This window comes from Coenobita brevimanus, chromosome 98, assembly GCF_032717465.1.
Source record: "Coenobita brevimanus isolate Jiangsu-jjx chromosome 98, ASM3271746v2, whole genome shotgun sequence".
In the NCBI taxonomy this organism is placed as follows: Eukaryota; Metazoa; Arthropoda; class Malacostraca; order Decapoda; family Coenobitidae; genus Coenobita; species Coenobita brevimanus.
Window position 1 is genome coordinate 17,229,255 of NC_137051.1, and position 19,423 is coordinate 17,248,677.

At 40.1% G+C, this 19,423-nt stretch overlaps 1 protein-coding gene across 1 annotated transcript in view; it reads right to left on the reverse strand.

The window, feature by feature from the left end:
• Window positions 1–19,157, reverse strand: part of LOC145413982 (cytochrome P450 2L1-like) — a 24,381-nt gene extending 5,224 nt beyond the window's left edge. The window contains exons 1-6 of the mRNA XM_080283555.1: window positions 19,068–19,157; window positions 11,194–11,281; window positions 5,466–5,556; window positions 4,874–5,007; window positions 4,077–4,295; window positions 2,497–2,696 (exon numbers count right to left, since the gene is read on the reverse strand). Coding sequence (XP_080139681.1) covers window positions 2,497–2,696; window positions 4,077–4,295; window positions 4,874–5,007; window positions 5,466–5,556; window positions 11,194–11,281; window positions 19,068–19,157 — 822 coding nt within the window. The remainder of the gene's footprint in view (window positions 1–2,496; window positions 2,697–4,076; window positions 4,296–4,873; window positions 5,008–5,465; window positions 5,557–11,193; window positions 11,282–19,067) is intronic.
• Between the last annotated feature and the right edge of the window lie 266 nt (window positions 19,158–19,423).

Consider the following 19,423-nt stretch of genomic DNA (forward strand, 5'->3'; position numbering starts at 1 on the left):
CATATCAATACCATCAAATATTTCACATCCTTTCTTGGGATATATGGACAAGAGGACCTGTGGGTGTTGACAATGAAGTGCGGTGTTTGTACATGATGGGTTATGGGTCTTAATTTCGCAGTGATGTAGTGCTCGTGATGATTTTCAGCATATGGGCTTAATTCTTTCATGATGGTTTACTCGTGTTTATATACAGTCTATTTCTTTGACTGCAAGATTTGTCTCACGTGAAAAGATAATTTGCTCCATCTCTTGGTGTAAGAAACAATGATGATGATGATCGTTATGGTGAAGGTGATAGGGTAGTGATGATGATGATTATAACAAGCCTCGTTTGATAAGCCTAAATGAAATATCCCTGTGCGAAAAGTATTAGCAAAGGTGTTAGACTTTATGCTGCATTAAAAAAGTACCACGACGTGTTTGCATTAGGAGAAAAACACTTGGTGACCTCAGCAATGAAAGGCTTCAGAGACAAATATTTGAACTCTCAGATTACTATGGCCGTCTTTAAGTGAACAAAACCAACAGTACAACATCAATAAAGTGCCTATGAGCGTCCTTAACAGTGAATGGCCTAAAACCGTTGATTGTTAACCTTTGGACAGTTACGACTGCCCTTAGCTGAACAAAATCGTTCGCTGTAGGCCATGATGTCAAACCACGATCTCGAACATCACCTCTCATCCGCCGAGGGGTAAGTACAGCTGCGAATAATTGTCAGTTCTCGTTTTTTTTTTTTTTTTTTTTAATAACAGAGCAGAGGAAGGAAAAACAAATGAATAAAAAAAAAAATCCATACACCAGATTACTGGTGTGCTCTGTTCATAAAATATCTGTAAGACTTGAAACAGCTGTCGGTTCTTTTAGGGAAAAATTGCATGCTTATGGTTCCATTACTACCTATATGGCTGATTTTGCAGTTCCTCCCTCTTTACTATACCAGCCACATTAAAAAAAAAAAAAAAAAAAAAAAATACGAGTAAGGACTTAAAGCACTGACACATTTCTGAGCGATAAATAACGAAGCAGTGAACAACAACTATCGAAATCCAGTGATACTATCCTTGGAACGTAATACAAGTTTCATAATATATTAAAGAGGTTCATATTTGTTCGACTAAAAATGGAGTGATATAATCCACAAGTAATAAAAATAAAAAAAAAAATAAAAAAAAAAAACGGCCTTGAATTTCGATGGTAAGCTACTTAAAATGTGTAAATTTCTGAGACACTGATGAATCTACTGCATAGGTAGTCGCGGACACAACTATCGATCCATTTTGTAAGGTTAAACAATGAGATTTTTTTTTTTTTTTACTCAGTGATACGATCTTGTGAACTCTCAAGAATATTCAGTAAGATTTAAATGATTTTTATTACTCAGTCGCATAAGGTGACGTTGTAGTAACAGTAATAGTTGTTGATGTTATTTTCATTATTATTATTATTATTATCGCTGCTGCTGATTTTGTAACCTTTAGACGATTTTCTTTTACCACAGATGAGACTTCTTAAACTGCAGGTGTTTAAAAAGAGTTGTTTCCAACCCCTCCAGTTCGATGTCTCTCCAAAACGGAGCAATAACGTCAGAAAGTAGCTGGAACAAAAGAGATGAGATTATATGTTAGGCAATATTACTGTGTACATTATAAACTGCGGACATTTTTTGGCTGAACAATTACAAAACTCTTACATGAAATTTTGAAAGGCTTACAGGACTTCGAAGATTGCAATACGGGGTTTCGAAGGTCATTGCTCACTGTCTCGTTATTTGTCGTTATCGTTATTAATGTCATCGACCGTATCTGTGACTATGGTTTACTGTATCATTTCGTCTTACACAGTTTTGAGTAGAATGAAATAATAAGGGTAATATTCGCACTTACATAACAGTGGACAATATATTACACTGCGTTCAGATTTTCAGAATAATCAGTACTTTAAGTGGTAGTTATTAAATATAATTTTCTTTATCTTCACCCAACCTACGGGTAAGAAAAAGGCGGAAAGACTGTGACTATATTTTATTAATCTATTTATCTTGGTTTTGGCTTCTTAGTGTATTTGTTTACTGTGTTTTCGTTGTGATTCGCTTTACTGTTTTTGTTACAGCGTTTTCATTGGCTATACTGTATTGGTTTGGGTACCTTGACTTGTCTTCACTTCCTTCGATTGTTTTTTTTTTTTTGTTTTTTTTTTCAGAGATAATGTTCGCTTTACCTGGAAACTGAGTGAGAGAAATCTGAATATAATCTAAACGTGAGAACCTTAGCAAACTGTCCCAGGCCCCTGGAACAGTGTTAGGTTAGATTCGGTTTATGGGATGAATTATCGGGTTAGCCGTATTTCTAACACCTTTTTCCTTATCACTTTACTTCTGCATTCGTCACACACACACACACACACACACTTGTCCCTGCCTTCCGGCCAATATCACCCTTCCTCTCCCCCCCCCCGTCTCTCTCTCTCTCTCTCTCTCTCTCTCTTTCTCACCTGCATAAACTTCTTCGCCGCGTTCATCAAGGCATCCAGCTTATCCTTCGCCATCAGTCTTCTCTTGAGGAACTCTGGGAGGTGCTTCAGGATGGGAAATATCTCGGGAAGGAAGAAAGCCGCCACTATGTCCTCTTGGCTGCTCCTAAGTAGTTTGAGGAACTCTGAGATCTCCTCGTCGCCCAGTTCGTATCTCCGATCTGAGGGAATGGTGAGGCTGGTTAATTGCGATGAAAACTATGCTCCTTTTACTCTAACTTGGCCTAAAATTGCCATCCCTCCATTTTGCATGCCGAGCTGTAACAATAGCCTGATAATAGTGCTACTCACGAAGATATGACAGAAATGATGCAGAGTCTTCGGACTGTCTTTTTCTGTAACTAAGCTGCGTGAGCTAAACTATTAAAGAACGAAAATGAGAGCCAAGGTAAAACAAATATACAGTACACTGTTCATTCTCACTATTTCCAGACGGTTTTAATCAGTTTCGGGGAAGTTTTAGGATTTGAGGAGTTAGATGCAGACTTCATGAGCCTCGAAGTATGAGAAGCTTTCCCCAAGTTGAGTGAAATCGTCTAGGAGGGTAGAGGGAACTATGAAAGGACGTAATCGTTGTGAAGCGATTGGTGTGAGATTGATGGGTAGCGAGACTGATGGATGGTGGAATTTTTGGTTAGTGGGGGTCATGTGAGATAACACTCTCAGCCTCCTATGACTCACTCTCAGCTGAATAAACATGATGTGGCGTTAGCTGGAATAAAATACCAGTTGTCCGAGTATGACAGCGTTACTGGTGATAGCATTAACACTCCCAGGTTCTGACACTGTGCTCACTTTTAGGTCAATAACATCATCAGGGAATAGCATGGACATCAGACAATAGCATGGATTACAATACTGGATAGTCCCTAACATGTAAGGGTTAATGGTATCAGTACTGACACCTACAGACTCCTACGACTCACTCAGGTGAATAATATTGCCTAGCTTTATTTAGAATTAAAATAACAGCTATGACTGCGAGAGAACTATTGGGACGTAAGGGGAAAATGGATTTTTGTACTGGTCATTAAATTAAATAACAGTATGACATCAAACACCATCAGAGTCAAATGAAATGTAACAAAACTTAATCAAACTAATCAACTAAATCCAAATCAATCCCAGCTTTACAAACTAGCACCTAACCACGTCACACCGCATAACAACCGAGCGATAACTAGCACCATACCCAACCAGAGTGATGCTGAGGGAATAGCATGAAGTAGACCTCAGTCTATTCAGATCGGCCCAAAACCACACAATACCGTGTACGTATACCACAACCCAACATTAAACTTCACAACCACATGAAAATGGGTCTCAGCTTGATGTAAGAAAACCTACAGAACTAATCTAATCTGATCTAAATTAAGCAAATTTTATCTATTTGTGAAACAAAAATCAAATTACATCACATCGTGACATTCTAATCAAACATAACTTTACCTGCTAGTGGCAAACCAAATCACTATGTAACTAAATCAGCCAAGCAGCACACATCACAACAATGGCCAGCTGTTAACCACAGCAGCACCTACTGGCAACCAACTGCCAAATGATGTTGAGGACGGCGACGTTTAGGGAATTAGGGAACTTGTCCTGGACGCCCTGGTGCTTCTTGAAGTCCTGCACCAGCGCCAGCGCCTCGGTCTGGATGGCACTATCCAGCCTGGACTTGCCCATACCCAGGTCACGCAGGTTGCGCAGCAGGAACCGGCGGGCGTTCTGCCACCGCTGCCCGTTGGTCATCATCACACCTGCATGAAAGGTGAATATGAAATGGAAGGAAAACTTATAATTGAGATGGGCAATGATAAGCATAAATTATTATATTTACTCGTAAAAATATTGATCAATGTGTGACACAAGATAAGCAAACAAAATACATGAATGAACAAGATAACAAAGAGAAAATAATCATATATCAATAAGCAAGCAAACAAAGTAAATATGTACGGTGCATCTTGCTATGTCTGTGTATGAAGCTTTGTATGTTGCTTATGTATTTATGTAAAGCAGTGTCCATAACTGAACTGAAGGACACACGAAGGTTACGAGTATAACTTTATAAAAAAAAAAATAATACATCTGAAAAAACACAAAAATTGACAAAGGAGCGAATAAGAAACCTCTACAGTATAAACTATAAACCTGTAAGACCTATAGGGAATAGGATTAGATGCTGCTGCTGCTGATGATGATGATGATGATGATGATTAGTGCGTTGATGATGATGATGATGATGATGATTAGTGCGCTGATGATGATGATGATGATTAATGCGATGATGATGATGATGATGATTAGTGCGATGATGATGATGAATAGCACTGACCCGTCTCCCGTCCCTCCGTCATCCAGTGGAAGGCCTCTTTGTTGGGTCTATCCGCCAACTCCGGCTTACTGAAGGCCTCTCGGATCAGTTTTGGAGTGCAGAGGTAGACCATTCGCAATGCTCCCATTTTTGTCCTGGGGGATATATAAGTAATACATCATTTGTTCTCAACAAAACTGTCCCAAGCAAGTAGAACCGTGTTAGGTTAATTTGGTTGGTGGGCTGTATTCTCTTCGGTTTAGCAGGATTTCTAACATCTCTTCCATTGCATCTTATTTCTGCGTTCCTCTCTCTCTCTCTCTCTCTCTCTCTCTCTCTCTCTCTCTCTCTCTCCTACTGGTAAAATACAAGTCTGATGAACTGGTGTGTTGTGACTGATCAGGAGGCAACTTAGACTCCGAAGGTGAGACCAGAGTAATTACTGATCCCCTTACCCTGACTTCACCTTCTCAGACTGATTACGAGATTGGGAAGGAGGGAGGAAATGATATATCCCGACACTGTATGCGACGCGGATAGTGTTAGTAATGGTGGCTGTAGCAAAGCGTGACAAAAAGCCAAATGAAAAACTAACGTAACACAAAACACCCACCTGAAGATGTCGCCATACTGCTGACGGTATCTGCGGGCGTCCTCCAAGTGTTGGATCGCTGCGCTGCCAATCACCGGGTACTCGCGGGGGCCTGAGCAGTGGATTTGGGGATCAGATGATGAGCTGCTGGATGGGTGATTGGGTGGGGACCTGGTGACTGGGGGTGACTGGGGCGGGTGGGTGGATGTATGATTGGTTGGCTGGTTGAATAGATGGATGGGTGGATGGATGGTTGGTTGTTGTTGATTAGGTGGCTGGCTAAATCTGGTGAGTGATGAATTGCTGGTTGATTAGTTAGTTGATTGATTAGGGCGAGAGGATGGATGAATGGTTGATTGGTCGACCAGCCAACTGATCGGCAGATTATGTGGTTGATTGAGGAAAGTGGGTGAATGAATGGTTGACTGGTTGGTTGGTTGGTTTGTTAGGTGACTGACTGGAGCTGGTAGGTGGATGAATGGTTGTTTGGCTGGTTGATGTGGTTGACTGGGGCAAGTGTAGGAATGAATGGTTGGTTGGCTTGGTTACTGAATGAGTTATTATACACTTTTTCGAACTGGAGGGGTAAGATATTAGACTTAACTACAAGGTGGCTTTCCTCCGCTGAATGGGGGGGGGGGCCGAGTGACTCAGTGGTAGAGTGCCTGACTTAAGACCGAGTAAGTTCGCACCCCGCCTGGGTAGCTAGCCAGGTAGAGCTCTCCCGTTACCTAGCGGGGCTATATGATCGATCTAGGTCTAGCTCGGGAAATTCATTTTTCTTCCCTCCACTGAATGAAATCATCTGAAGGCAGCAAGAATGTCACTGAATTGAAGGTGTTAAGCCAATATCTTCCACCGAATATCAGTCCTGGTTACGACCCTGGACTGGCTTATATTTACCCATAGTCACAGACAATTTAACTTTGTCTCCTGTGACTACCTCGCACCTTAAGAAAATCGTCCGAAGTTAGCTGGAAGGTTAGGAGATCTGTTCGGACCATGAAAGGGTTTAGTGATTGATAAGGTGACATATTATCTACGGTATTTCAAGGCTCCATGCTTCCTGAATGACTGCTATTTTCTAATAGGCATTGCGTCACTGTCAAAATGTCTTTAATAATGGCTAAGTTTGAAAATGGCAGAAAGTAATGGTTGTACTAAGAGGTCCGTTTTCTTTCTTACAGTATAGGAAGAAAACGGATATTGCCTAGTGCTCTAAGTAAAAGTAACAGTTGTATTTTAAATTACACGCATTTTATGATTTATTCTTGCTGCCTTTGGACAATTTTATTCAGCTTGGGAGAGACTTCCTGAGCTGTAGGCTAAGGGTAAAATATGGGACTCATGTACTCCTGCAATACGAGAGATCTTTCTGAAGCTGAAAAAATCGCCTGGAGATGGCAGGAATAAAAAAGTACTTCCTCTGGCCTGCGGTGTTTTAAGTGAATTATCTCGAGTTCAAGGCCACTCCGTGTTTATTATTCAGCTATATGATCACTTAGAGTTCTATTACGTAATAACCGCAAAAGTACTATAGATGCTGGAGGCGGGTGTGGCGTGGCATGGTATGGTAAGGCGTCGTAATGAGTGGTATGGTGGTGTGGTTTGGCGTGGTGTGGTATGGTGCGGTGTTATGTAGTGCAGTGTGGCGTGGTGTGGCACGGTGCGGCGTGTAGTGCAGTGTGGCGTGGTGTGACGTGGTGCGGCGGTGATGTGGCGTGGCGTGGTATCACTAAAGGAGCTAGAATCTACGGGAGTAATGCATCTCTCCGAAAATCGTTACTGAAAGACAGACAGTCAGAGCCGCTCCAGATGTTTCCGCCTCAAAAAATGGGGTGGGTAGGAGATAAGCCACGTCAGTTATTACCTAAAACAAAGGGTGCAGATTACGCCTCTCTCTCTCTCCCAAAAATAATAATAATAATAATAATAAAATAAAGTGTAGAAAATGGTGCCTTTCATTCTCTAGGGTTGCTATGACTCACTCTCAGGTGAAAAGGAAAATGGATGGTGTTACATGAAAGAATGCAAGAGTTGTTTGATCATGTTATCTTTGCGTTGTTAGACTGGCTGTCATCAGGTGCACAATGATATCCCCCCTTTAACTCAAGAGAGAGAAAGTGTGTGTGTGTGTGTGTGTGTGTGTAACATTCATGAGATACCACACACAATTTCCTCACTGAGCCACTCACTCAAATACCTGTTTTCTCATCCACATATTTTGCTTCCATCATGAGCTGATCTCAGCATTTTACCTCCACAAGATTATGTCCTAGATTAATTTGTCATATGCCTTTTCCAGGTTAGCAAATACCTTAAATATCTTGCAGTTCTACACGCATGCTACCCTCACTTTCTGCGTTGCTGAAAATATTTGACCTGAAAGTTGCCATTTTATAAACAACCCTGTGCATCACTCATCTAATCTTTTGAAACCTGCTTTACGTTCCCTATCACTGTTTTTCCTTACTTCGTACCCACAGCACTGTACTGTAGATTTGTTCTAAGATTAATTTTGCTCCGACTTTTTAACTCTGCTGGTATAAAATGTCCTAATCACAGCCCCGTCCGTACCGCTGGTACAAATCCCACTCATCCATTCGTTCTGGTATATTTTCCACAAACAATTTTCCCTCAACATTTTATTATTCTTCCATAATCTCATGGCCACTTGCCTTCCCAGTCCAGCCTTTTCACATCATTATTTACTCCAGCCAGTGTGACATTTTCGTGCACCGCATTCTTGCTCTGTGTGTTATCAATCCCATGTCATGTTCACTGGTGCGCTGACCGTCATTCTAATATATATATATATATATATATATATATTATAATCCTTTCGTCTACTTTTTATTACGATCCCATTAATTAAATTTCTTCCACTGTCATTCCTGACTTCTTTTTTCATATTATATTCCTACACTTTCAAATCTCTTTCCAAAAGTGTCAGATTTTCAGGAAAAGAATCATTCGTTTTTACTCAACTTCATTCGCCTCCTTATTCTTTCTCATTAATTTGTTCTTTTGCACACTTCTTACTCTGGAGATATTACTCTTTACTTCATCCACATCCAATCCAATTTTGTTCCTTCTCTCTTCATCTGCTCTTTCTCCTTCGACACTCCACCGTGCTATTCTTTTTTTCCCCTTCTTTCTGTATATACTTTCGTATTCCGCCATGCTGTTCCCCTTTCTTCCTTTTTTTTTTTCTTTCACTGTTCTTGCTATTTCCGTTACAAAGGGCTTTTATTTATTTATTTATTTTTCCGCTGCCGCCTGACATCCTTGCGGGACCATACATATTACTGAGAAGCAGGATTTGCTAGATAGGAAGTACTGGAAGGTTCGCAGTTTTTTTTTTTTTTTTTTTTTTTTTACGAGTCAGAGTTGCCAGTTATCCTGCTGTTTGTGAGTGGAGGTATTTTGTAATGTTATGCATTGTTATGCTTTTTTTTTTTCCTTATATTGTTTTATGTCTGAGATTAAAAAATACTTTTATTTGTCTGTATGCTAAATAGTAGTGTTACGTAGTTAGAAAACGGGTATTTTGATTGTCTCCGAGTGGTAACTGTTGTTCCTTCGAGATTATACTAGAATTTAGTAGTAGAGAAGGCTTTATATAGAGGTGGAAGAGCCTAGGGGAGTCAAGTTTCGTTTCAGTTTAGTTTCAGTGCAGTTCAGCGTCAGTGCGGCTTAATGAAGATTATATATATAGCTCCGGTACTTGTGAAAACTGTGGAATGTAGTTGGCAATCATTAAGTGTAATTATTTGGTGAAAAAAGACCGCCAATGTTTATCACACCTGAGCCGATCTTGTTGCATACCGAAAGGCTGATCATAGGAAGAACAACTCACTGAGCAACGTCCTTCTTACACTGAACTACTACTGTTGGAACATGTGGCGGTGTGGGACGGGGACGTAACAATAATTTTAGCATTCCTTACCAAACCCTCATCGGATGCTTTCCACAGATTTCAAAACTCATCTGCTTTTATCCATTTTACAAATCCAACCTTCTCCTTTGCCCTTTACTTATATTCATCTGCCACTGCTGTGATTTTCGTTTTCCTTTTTTTTTCTTTTCAATCTTTCACACTCAGTACCCACTTCACACTCCCATTTCCATGTTTTTAGATTCATCTTGTATACTGTGTTCATGTGGTCAGACTTATCAATCAGCCTTTTCTTTGATGCATTGGTTTCTTTCTTCTGTTTCATCGTCTTCCCACCGCTCTTCTTTCTACATTGTCATATCACATTTCTCTTGTCCATAATACACCCAAATAACTTTCTTTCAGAAGAACAATGTTAGTCATTATTCACCGTTGTCTCTTTGTGTCATGTGTTCATAATATCCTTTTGTTAGATATACGAATGATTAATGCTAAGCTGTTTCGTAACGTCCAATATCATTTTCCTCCTACACAACAGATCAGTCCATACATCATTCATCGCACCTGTACGAATTCCTTCATTTAGTTAGCTCAATTACTGACAGTCGCGTGGTTAAAGATCCGGTTGCTGTCTGAAAGGACCCAAGTGCAATCCCAGGCGATAGCAAGGAACAGTTAAAAGATTTGGATATCGTTAAGACTGATTTTGCTGATCTTCCACTCGACAATACCATCATAACACCAGCCTTGAATAACACAGCTCTAGCACGTATTCAGTACATACGGTGCCGAAGTGGTGATTTCATAAAGGTGACTCGCAGGAATGCTGCTCCCCAGTGAGCAGGCTATGTTTATGCTCAGAGTCGCCCCCCCCCCACAAAAAAAAAAAACGCTCTAACTTCTTGGTATGCATTGTATTATTCTTCCCAACTGATTCAAAAACCCTTGCTCACATCACACGTTGCACTGGGAATGATCTGAACCAGTTGCATAATGTAAATTGTAAACTTGACGTACCATTACATGTACACTGAACTGATGCCATCAATCATGCAGTATTTAATTTCTCTCATCCATTCGCCTGTCAACAAATCAACCCTCTCTACTCCACCCACTTGTGCTTGTGTCAGAATCTACACATGTAACACCTGCCCATTCATTCACATCACTCACCATCATCTTTCTCTCGCACAATGTTATTTCATCATATTTTGCTTCCTTAAAAAACCTTCAATGCATCTGCACTCTTGAATTTTTCAGTCACACCTCATATTCCACACACCCATACGAGACTATTTAATATTACTGGACCATGAACAGGCACAAGACCCCAATCCAAGGCAACGCAGATCGTTTCAAAGTAGACTTCAAAGGGTAAAGGGGTTTCTGATTCATACAGTTCTTTCTTTTATCCTATACGACTTGCAGGGAATACTGGTACAGTATTCTTTTTCCCCTAACCCCGAGGCTGAGTCCCATGACTCACCAGTCGAACAAAAAATAGTATCCTGGGTTCGCATTCAGTGTAGGTGTAACAATCCATACTAGCAACATCATACTACCCCCTTCAAGACCGTGGTGGACTTTGTTTTTTAATGATGGCACCACTGGACGAGTCTAATTAGCTCAAGATCCCCTCGAAATTCTGAGGTAAATAATGATTACTGTATATCTAACATCTCCAACCCGAAAACTTTCTCCTGCTGACAATAGTTTGTAAATAGCCAAAATAATAATAATAATAATAATTATAATAATAACAATAATAGCTCACCAGGGTTAAAAGAATGAATGGACCAAATAGATGCATTACTCAAGTCACAGTAGATTGATATGTGCTAACTTTCTCACCTGGGGGCAGACCTTTCGGATTTTTGCTGCTGAAGAGGCTCACCAGCAGACCCACCAGGATCAGCAACAGTAGAACCTCTGTCAACATCTGAAAAGTAAGAGCTGCCGTCAAGTACTGTTACATTATCGTGAACGTAAAAAGTAAGAAGTTCACCAGCAGACGCACAAAAGTAAAGGAGCAGGAGGCAGAAGCACCTCTCTCAATCTATAAATACATAAATAAGTCCATAAATAAAGAGCTGCTATAAAGTAATTGTTAAAGAAGTCTTTGTGGACGTAAAAATATATCTGCATCGTTCACAGCAGAAGTTCTCGGCAAAGGAAATGGACCAAGAGCTTTGCAATTAAAATCAGAAAGTAACTGTTAGGTTGTGTCAAGGAGTCGATAGTACTAGGGTATATGAGTCTTTATATATATATATATATATATATATATATATATATATATATATATATATATATACACACACACACACACAGTTTAGCACAAAGACAAACACTTTGGGGAAATAATAAATGAATCCACCGTGTACGTTTCGTCAGGTACCGTATATGTTAATGTCCTTTGCGTCGTGCATTAAAACCGTTTCAGTCCTGTGCGTTGTAAAAAAAAAAAAAAAAAAAAGTGCGTCTCAATTATGCACGTCGTTGGGAAAAAAAAAGAAAAAAAGTGTCATACCTGTGTTGTGTCTGTCCTTCTGCATATACAGTAATAAATTTGTTGCCTTGTTTATGGTTAGATCTCCCACCGCAAGATGCAATGATTTTTTTTTTTTTTCCGCGAGCTTGGTACACTTTTTTTTTTTTAACACTTCCTCCTTCCCGATTCATTTTGCATACTATACCTAACTTTTCTCCTGCATGTTACTTATATCTCTTCAATGGCGACATACACTGCATAAGTAACACGAGTACCAAGGCGCCATGTGCAAAAATAAGCTGGTAAGGAGGATGTGCTACTAATCCTCCTAAGCTGTCGAGAAGACGGGCCTCAGTCACTGGCCGTGTGTGTGTGTGTGTGTGTGTGTGTGTGTGTGTAATAATAATAATTCACGTTTTTTTTAAGGTAAGGCAGCCCGAAGGCTGAAAATATACACACGAGTTAAAAAGTAACATTAGTAAAAGGCTAGCACTGCCTTAAAGTAAATGTTACAGCTAAATTTACAGAAAAAGTGGTAATAACCAAGTGTGTGTGTGTGTGTGTGTGTGTGTGTGTTCTTGATACAAATCTGTTTGCTTAGGCTTATATCTCCATGCGTACAGCTATCTAACACTTCACAGTCAAACTAAAGTGATCATTAAAGTGACAAAATACGGCCAGATTGAATGGTTCATGATGATATATAACTGCTATGAATTTATGGTAGAAACTCTGAGATCTATCGTGACTACGGATTTAGAGCACCGGAACCCTGCCCTCCACGGTCCTGTTACTGGGTTGTGTTCTACTCAATGACCCCTTAAGTCTGATAACGCATTTTCCGCTATATTATTGCTACTAATGGGCAACTTTATTCAGCATGCTAGAACTAGCAGATGTAGCTCCAGGTTCATCTGAAACGTGAACCCGGTAGAGTGCAGGCTGGAGAGACCCTTCACCCACAGTCCATCATCCCCCTTTCATGAGACAAGGAGAGAGATGAGAGGCATCGTATAACTGGGCAGCACCTTACGAATGCGTCTCTCTCAAGCACATTTATCTTAGGAGAGACTTTTCTAAGTGGACAAATCAAGTATAGCCTTCAATAGCCCCTTTCACAGCAAGGTGTCTCCCCGGGACTGAAAAATATCGGACGTAGGACAATAATAACACATTCAGAGCTTCTAGATTAGTGCTGAACAATATGGAGCTTCCCTAGAGTGAAACACTTTGCGTGTGAATATCCTCCGGGTGTGACTGATGACCGGGCCTGGCCTGCCTAAAAGTGGGAGTCAAGGGAGAACATCGCAGTACAAATGGAATACACTGCGTCACGGTGAACGCTGATAATCCCCCACTGATTACTTACACGAACCTACTGTTTTGCAATAGGACAGTATTTTTAGTGGTACTAGAGGCTTCACAGCACCTCTTCTTTACCGATTTATTTTGCATATTACATCCTAACATTCCTTTGGATACTACTAACATCGTTACATTTGGACGTAGTTTGCGCTAGTAACATAAAGGGATACTGATATTTAATAAGTAGAATAGACATCTCAGGAAGTGTTATGAAATCTAATCCCTGTTCCACGTTCAGCCAGCCTACCTCACACCCGGAATAAAGCAGCATCACAGTAAACAAAAAGTTATTCACTGTGATTTACAAACAGGAATGGTTCAAGAGCTAACATGCTAATATATTATATCTCGCAGCTCAGATCTGTATTTTCTGGAAGGACAAGGAAAGTGCTAGTTACTGTCACGTCTGTTGTTTTTGTTACAAAATATGACAACCTAATTTTACATGACTTTAAGATTTCTTAATGCTTCTTTCTTAGCGAATAATTCAGCACATTTCAGTCACCTGTATAATGCTACTGATGCGAATTCTGTCGATGCTATATATATATAGCATGCGACAGCATAAGGTGTAATTGACAGAATAAATCGCCAGGGAAGAGATGCTACGAAACCTCCCATGCCATCGAAAAAGCATTCTCGCGTTACGTGAAGGATGTAATCATTAAACTTGTTTGTGAATCAGGGTTCAGAAAGACTGGCGGATGCGTTTTGAAATGCTGTAGCTCGTCACAGTTCATCAGCCTTGCAATCTGTGATGACACTTGTAAAGGGAAGGCTTGATGTGAACCCAGTTCTGTTTACTCAAATAAAGAAACAAGATCCACAGAAAAAAAAAAATTCAGCGACCTTGAACGTAACAGGACCATGGCTCAGTGGTTAGTATTATCACTCCTAGTACCCTATGATGAACGCTTAGCTCAAGAAATATCACCTTGCGTTAGCTGTAACAGAACACTTCACATAGTCCAACTACGAGAGGGTATGAGAGAGCTGCCCTGCCACTCCTCGAAGCAACAGCTGAGGACGTTACTAGTGTCGCCAGAATTTCATTTAAAACTAATAAAAATAATAATAATAAAAAAAGCTGTAAGGACACTTTAGTAGCACCACATTTTCGCATCATTTTAAAATGAAATAAATACCATGGAAGGCATTTAAAACAACTTCTCCTAAGTTTGAAAATATAAACTAATTTCGAGCTATATTCTCCGTCCTCCGCAGAGCCCAGTTATTTATTACGCCTCATAATTATTGTCGTCTGTGCCTTTCATATATTTTTAATCTCGACATAGTAGCCTTCGGTGCCAAACAGTAGGAAATTAAGAGGCAGCCAACCAAGTGTGTTACGAAAATAATTTCTTAAGGCAAGCATATTACGAAAATATTCTAAGCCAACGGATGTGAGACTCACAGTTGCCCGCCACACAGTTGCCATCTCTCATCGAGTGAGCGGCTGAGCGCACCTTCCGACGACCGTATGGATTGGCAGGCAGTTTCGGGATTTTTTCCTACGTGAAGGATAAGAAGGGAATGCAGTGTCCTATTCCTCCGACAAAAACAAGACTGAGTTATGAGAGAATAAGAACAACAATAATAATAATAATAATCTACACTATAATGATCCGATTTGTTTGTTGGTTGGTTTGTTATCATAACCGCAAAATCGGCGCAACGTAGCCCTGTTTTTGTTAGAGCAAGGTAGTTAAAATGCTGTAACTCGAGGAATAAAACAATTTTTAGTCCAATCGGGCCACCGGTTCCCTAATTATGACTGATTTCTGGCCTTATGACATCGAGCGAAGGCCGTCTTTACCCGAGTAATAATAATAACTAACGATAATAATAACCACACCAACACAACCACCGCTACAGTCATCACTACCATCATCAGCACAACCACCACTGCTACAACAGCACCTATTTTCACCACCACCACCACCACCAATAAGGCTTCGTAACACTTCTTCCTCTGCTATTTATTTTCGCATATTTCGCTTTTATATTGTTCTTGAGGCAAATTACTTCGATACTAAACAATAATAATCCATCCATCCATCATCAAATCCTACGTACGTTGCCCCATGAGGAATGTAGGAGCCCGGGGCTAGGCAAGTTGGTCCTGACATTTAAGATGAGTGACCAGCCTCACTCATCCCTGAGTGGCAGTACGTGAGCAATAAACCCCAACCATTCTTGGATATCAACCTTCATCGGCTCCACCCGACTGGAGCGCCGTAATTACTCACTAAACCACCAGACACCATAGTTTGGTTATATGGTTACCATCCAGCATAGTAAATAGTTTCCTGATGTACAGGAAACCACTTGACTTGTCACTCAGTGTAGAGTTACCCAGAAGGAGATGGAAGAGGAAAGAATGAAGGAAAGAAAGGCAGAAGAGGAAGTGTAAAGTCACCCGCAGGCAGAAGGACGAGGAGAGAATCAAGTAAAGAAAGACAGAAAAGGAAGAAAGGGAGGAAGAAAGAAGAGGAAATGGCAGACACATGAAAGCAGCACTACATCAAGTGAATGGATGGTGAGTGCCCCCTCCTACCACAAGAATAAGAATAAGAATAAAACTGAATTGAAAAAATAAACACGAATGAAAATATGAAGGTGTAATATAAGAAAAAGAAAAGATACATCGCATAGAGAAAGATACCACGAAGCCTGTAATGCCAACGAACATTGGAACGAACGATTTGTGAGGATGCCCTAGCCTCACCGTGACACAGGTATAGCCCTTAGCCTCTTCACTCCAAGGACGTATGTTCTATTTTATTCATCCTACCCCCAGACGATTACTTTCGGGCTGGGAAGGACCTCTAGGATTTAAGGGGTTTAATAATGTGTATATTTAATCTCCAGTTCGAATAGGCGTTCTTTAGCTGAACACAATGGTAGCAAGAAGGAAATCAAAGTGATGTCATGGGAGTGAATGAGTTAATGACACCAGTATTAATGCACTTACATTCCTGTGTTCAGCTGGGGGAAAACTGTCTGGCGCTAGCTGAAAGAAAATGTTAGAGTTGGCCTTACCTTGAGAGGATTAAAGTTACGACTTTGATATTGGTTAATCCCTCTTCTGATGACCTTTTTCGTGTTCGAATCTTGTAAGCTGCAGAATTTTTTACGGAAATTAGGAGACATCGAATAAGAAGGAGCACTTGGGGAGTGCAACACCTGCGCCTCACAACTGGTGTAAGGCCAAACCCTTGATACTGCATTGTGACCTTGACCTCCGATCAACTGTTTCCTAAATCAAATTATTTCATCCATGCCGGACCTTTAGCAATTTTACAAATTTGGGTTCAGAGTGTATCAAAAGTGTTTAAGCTGACCTTACCTAATGACGTGGCCCTTAAAAATGTTCTCAGACTTGTCACTTCCTCCTTGGCTCACCTGAAACCTTTCCACCAAGTTTAGTCCAAATCAAATAAAACTTCATGGAATTACAGGGCAGAACGTTTGGCTTTGCCCTGTGACCATAATCTTTGATCGATTGGTCTCAAAGGTGAACCAATTAATTCTTTCCGGATCTTCAGCCCTTTCTCTAAATTTAGTGCAAATCGGATTAGAACTGTTTGAATTGACATTTTTCTTGACCAAAAAACATACAGTATTTTTCGACCAAAATCTAGTAACTTCTTTCCCTGATGGTCGTCAGTCATTATGCCATATTTGGTGCAGTTCCATCCAATAATTTTATCATAAACTTGCAAGCAGACAGACAGACAGGATAAACTACTGGAAACAAACACACAAACCTTTCTTGCTATACGCGCTGGTGTAACTAAGGTTGTTGGAGGAAACCTTAACTCCTTCACTATGAAAGTCGTTCGTCGAAGCAAGTCGTCAGGTATCAGAAAGAACAAATTAAAAATGACATTGAAACTGGTGGCGTTAACCACGAAAGGACTTTCTTCTTCCATTTCCATTGTTAGACGATTTTTGTTCAGATTAAGAAAGACATCTGAAAGTGCAAGTCTTTGACTCAGTTTACTCCAAAAGTGCGACGGTGTTTTTTCCTTCATCGTTCTTGCTACTTTCCCTATGATGAACTCTTTTCCGTTTCAGTCTTGAAATAGCCGGACGATATTATGTAGGGAAAGAGTCCCCCCTCGTGTCAGGACTAGAAAGTGTCAAATAACGTCTATTATTTTTATTATTGCTACCGACGGAGGATATAATGTAGATAAGAAGCAGGCGTTGATAGTGAATCGTTAACCCCTCGGATTATATGATGCTTTCTTTTGATTTAATCCGCTTACGTCCAGACGATTTTATTTAGATTAAGAAAGACATTTTGTAACTCAGCGAAGGGTTCAACGAGAGCTGTATCTAATTTCCTAGTTCTAAAGCCTCTCCTGACCTGAATAAAATCAGCTGGACGTAGGAAGAATTTAACTTTTAAATACGTCCTTCGGGTTGAAGGGATTAAGTCCTTATCTTACTATCTGCGTTATCTTCAGAACAGGGATAAGATACACGGTGACTCAGGGACATTTCAGTATTTCAGGGAGGTGAATGTGCATTGTCATCAAGATACTTCACTATATCGGCTTAGTGAGATGAGACACTAAACGTAATAAGATATTTGGCGATCTTTTGTCACAGACTTTACATTGCCTAACATCGGTACCGGGTAGTGGCTGTGAGATGCGTCAGAAATGTTGCAAGCGGGTTTGTTTTCTCTTGATGGAACTGGACCACTCCCACAGCTTGAATGCTGGGTCCTGTTTGCACGATTTTCTATGAGCCATATTTGTGAAGCAGAAATTGATCTCGTTTGCTAATTAAATTCATCTTTCAAGGTAACGAGCCCTGACAATTTACTGAGGTACAATGAGTTTAGGAATTTGGTGAGATTAGAAACGCACGTGGAATAACGCCATGAAGTTATTTTACCAGAAAAAGTCTAAACAAATTATATTCGTATTCTTTGTATTTAACTTGCCATCATATGCCAAAAAAGAAAAATCTCACCTATATAGTAGCGCTACAAGGAGTTTAATTTGAAGCAGTGTGGCAAGGATAACTACTCTGCATTAATGAACGGGCTGCCAAGTCTGTGCCCAGAATCGGAAATATGAAAATATATATAACGTAGCAAACAATGCAAGTAACTAACTTTAGGAATCCTTAGTTAAACGTGATAAACCGTGACAAAAAGAAAAGAACTTTGATCTTAAAAGAATGTGTCAATAAATTAAAAATAGTTGATTGCAAGGTTTACAAATAATTTGGTTTCCTCTATTAGCACCGACGAAAGTATCAGAAAAACGATAAAAATCTTTTAACAAGCAAAACCGTAATATCTCTCTGTAGCTAAATGTCTTGTTTCTTCTAAATTCAGAATCGCATTATCCAGAATGTACAGATGCCTCTTCAGGAATTCTCCGTGCCTTGTTTATCATATACAGCATTAATGTATATTGAGTCGAAATATGAAGGAAGTTCATTTCTATATTTTCTTACCCAAGATTTATTTGGCCTTAGCTCGAAAGCTCGACTCTTATACTAAACTCTCCTCAGGATTCCCCTTCAGTGCAAAATATTATGATGATTATTTTATCATAGGGGATCATAATCTCGTACATGTACTCAGAATTTTTTTTTTACTGTAAATATCAGAATCATCTCAGATGACTTACAAAATACAAGTAAAAAAAAAAAAATCATTGAGAAAAAACACACAGAATAGACTTCATAGAAGTTTAGACAATTATTCGATTTTATACATCAGCATATCTAACGGTACGATTAAAGAAGGTTAAGACAGACAATTTTATCTTTTGAAGCACTTTATTTCACTGGTTATCCGAGGCTTAGGGAACACTAGGAGATCAGCAGCCGACGATATCACCACTGAAGTCAGCTCAACGACTGCCACCTTAGTATTCATAACCAGCACTACAGTCAGAGTCAACCCTCCTCTGTTAGCGTCCGGAGCCATATCCACCGTAGCGGTAGCCAGGCTCAGCACTTCTCTATTGGTGTCCATAAACATAGCCGGGATCAGCACTTCTCTTCTGGCGTCCATAAACATTCCCGGGCTCAGCACTTCTCTTCTCTAGTCCATAAACAGAACCAGGCTCAGCACTTCTCTTCTCGAGTCCATAAATAGAGCCAGGCTCAGCACTTCTCTTCTGATGTCCATAAACAGAGCCAGGCTCAGCACTTCTCTTCTCTAGTCCATAAACAGAGCCAGGCTCAGCACTT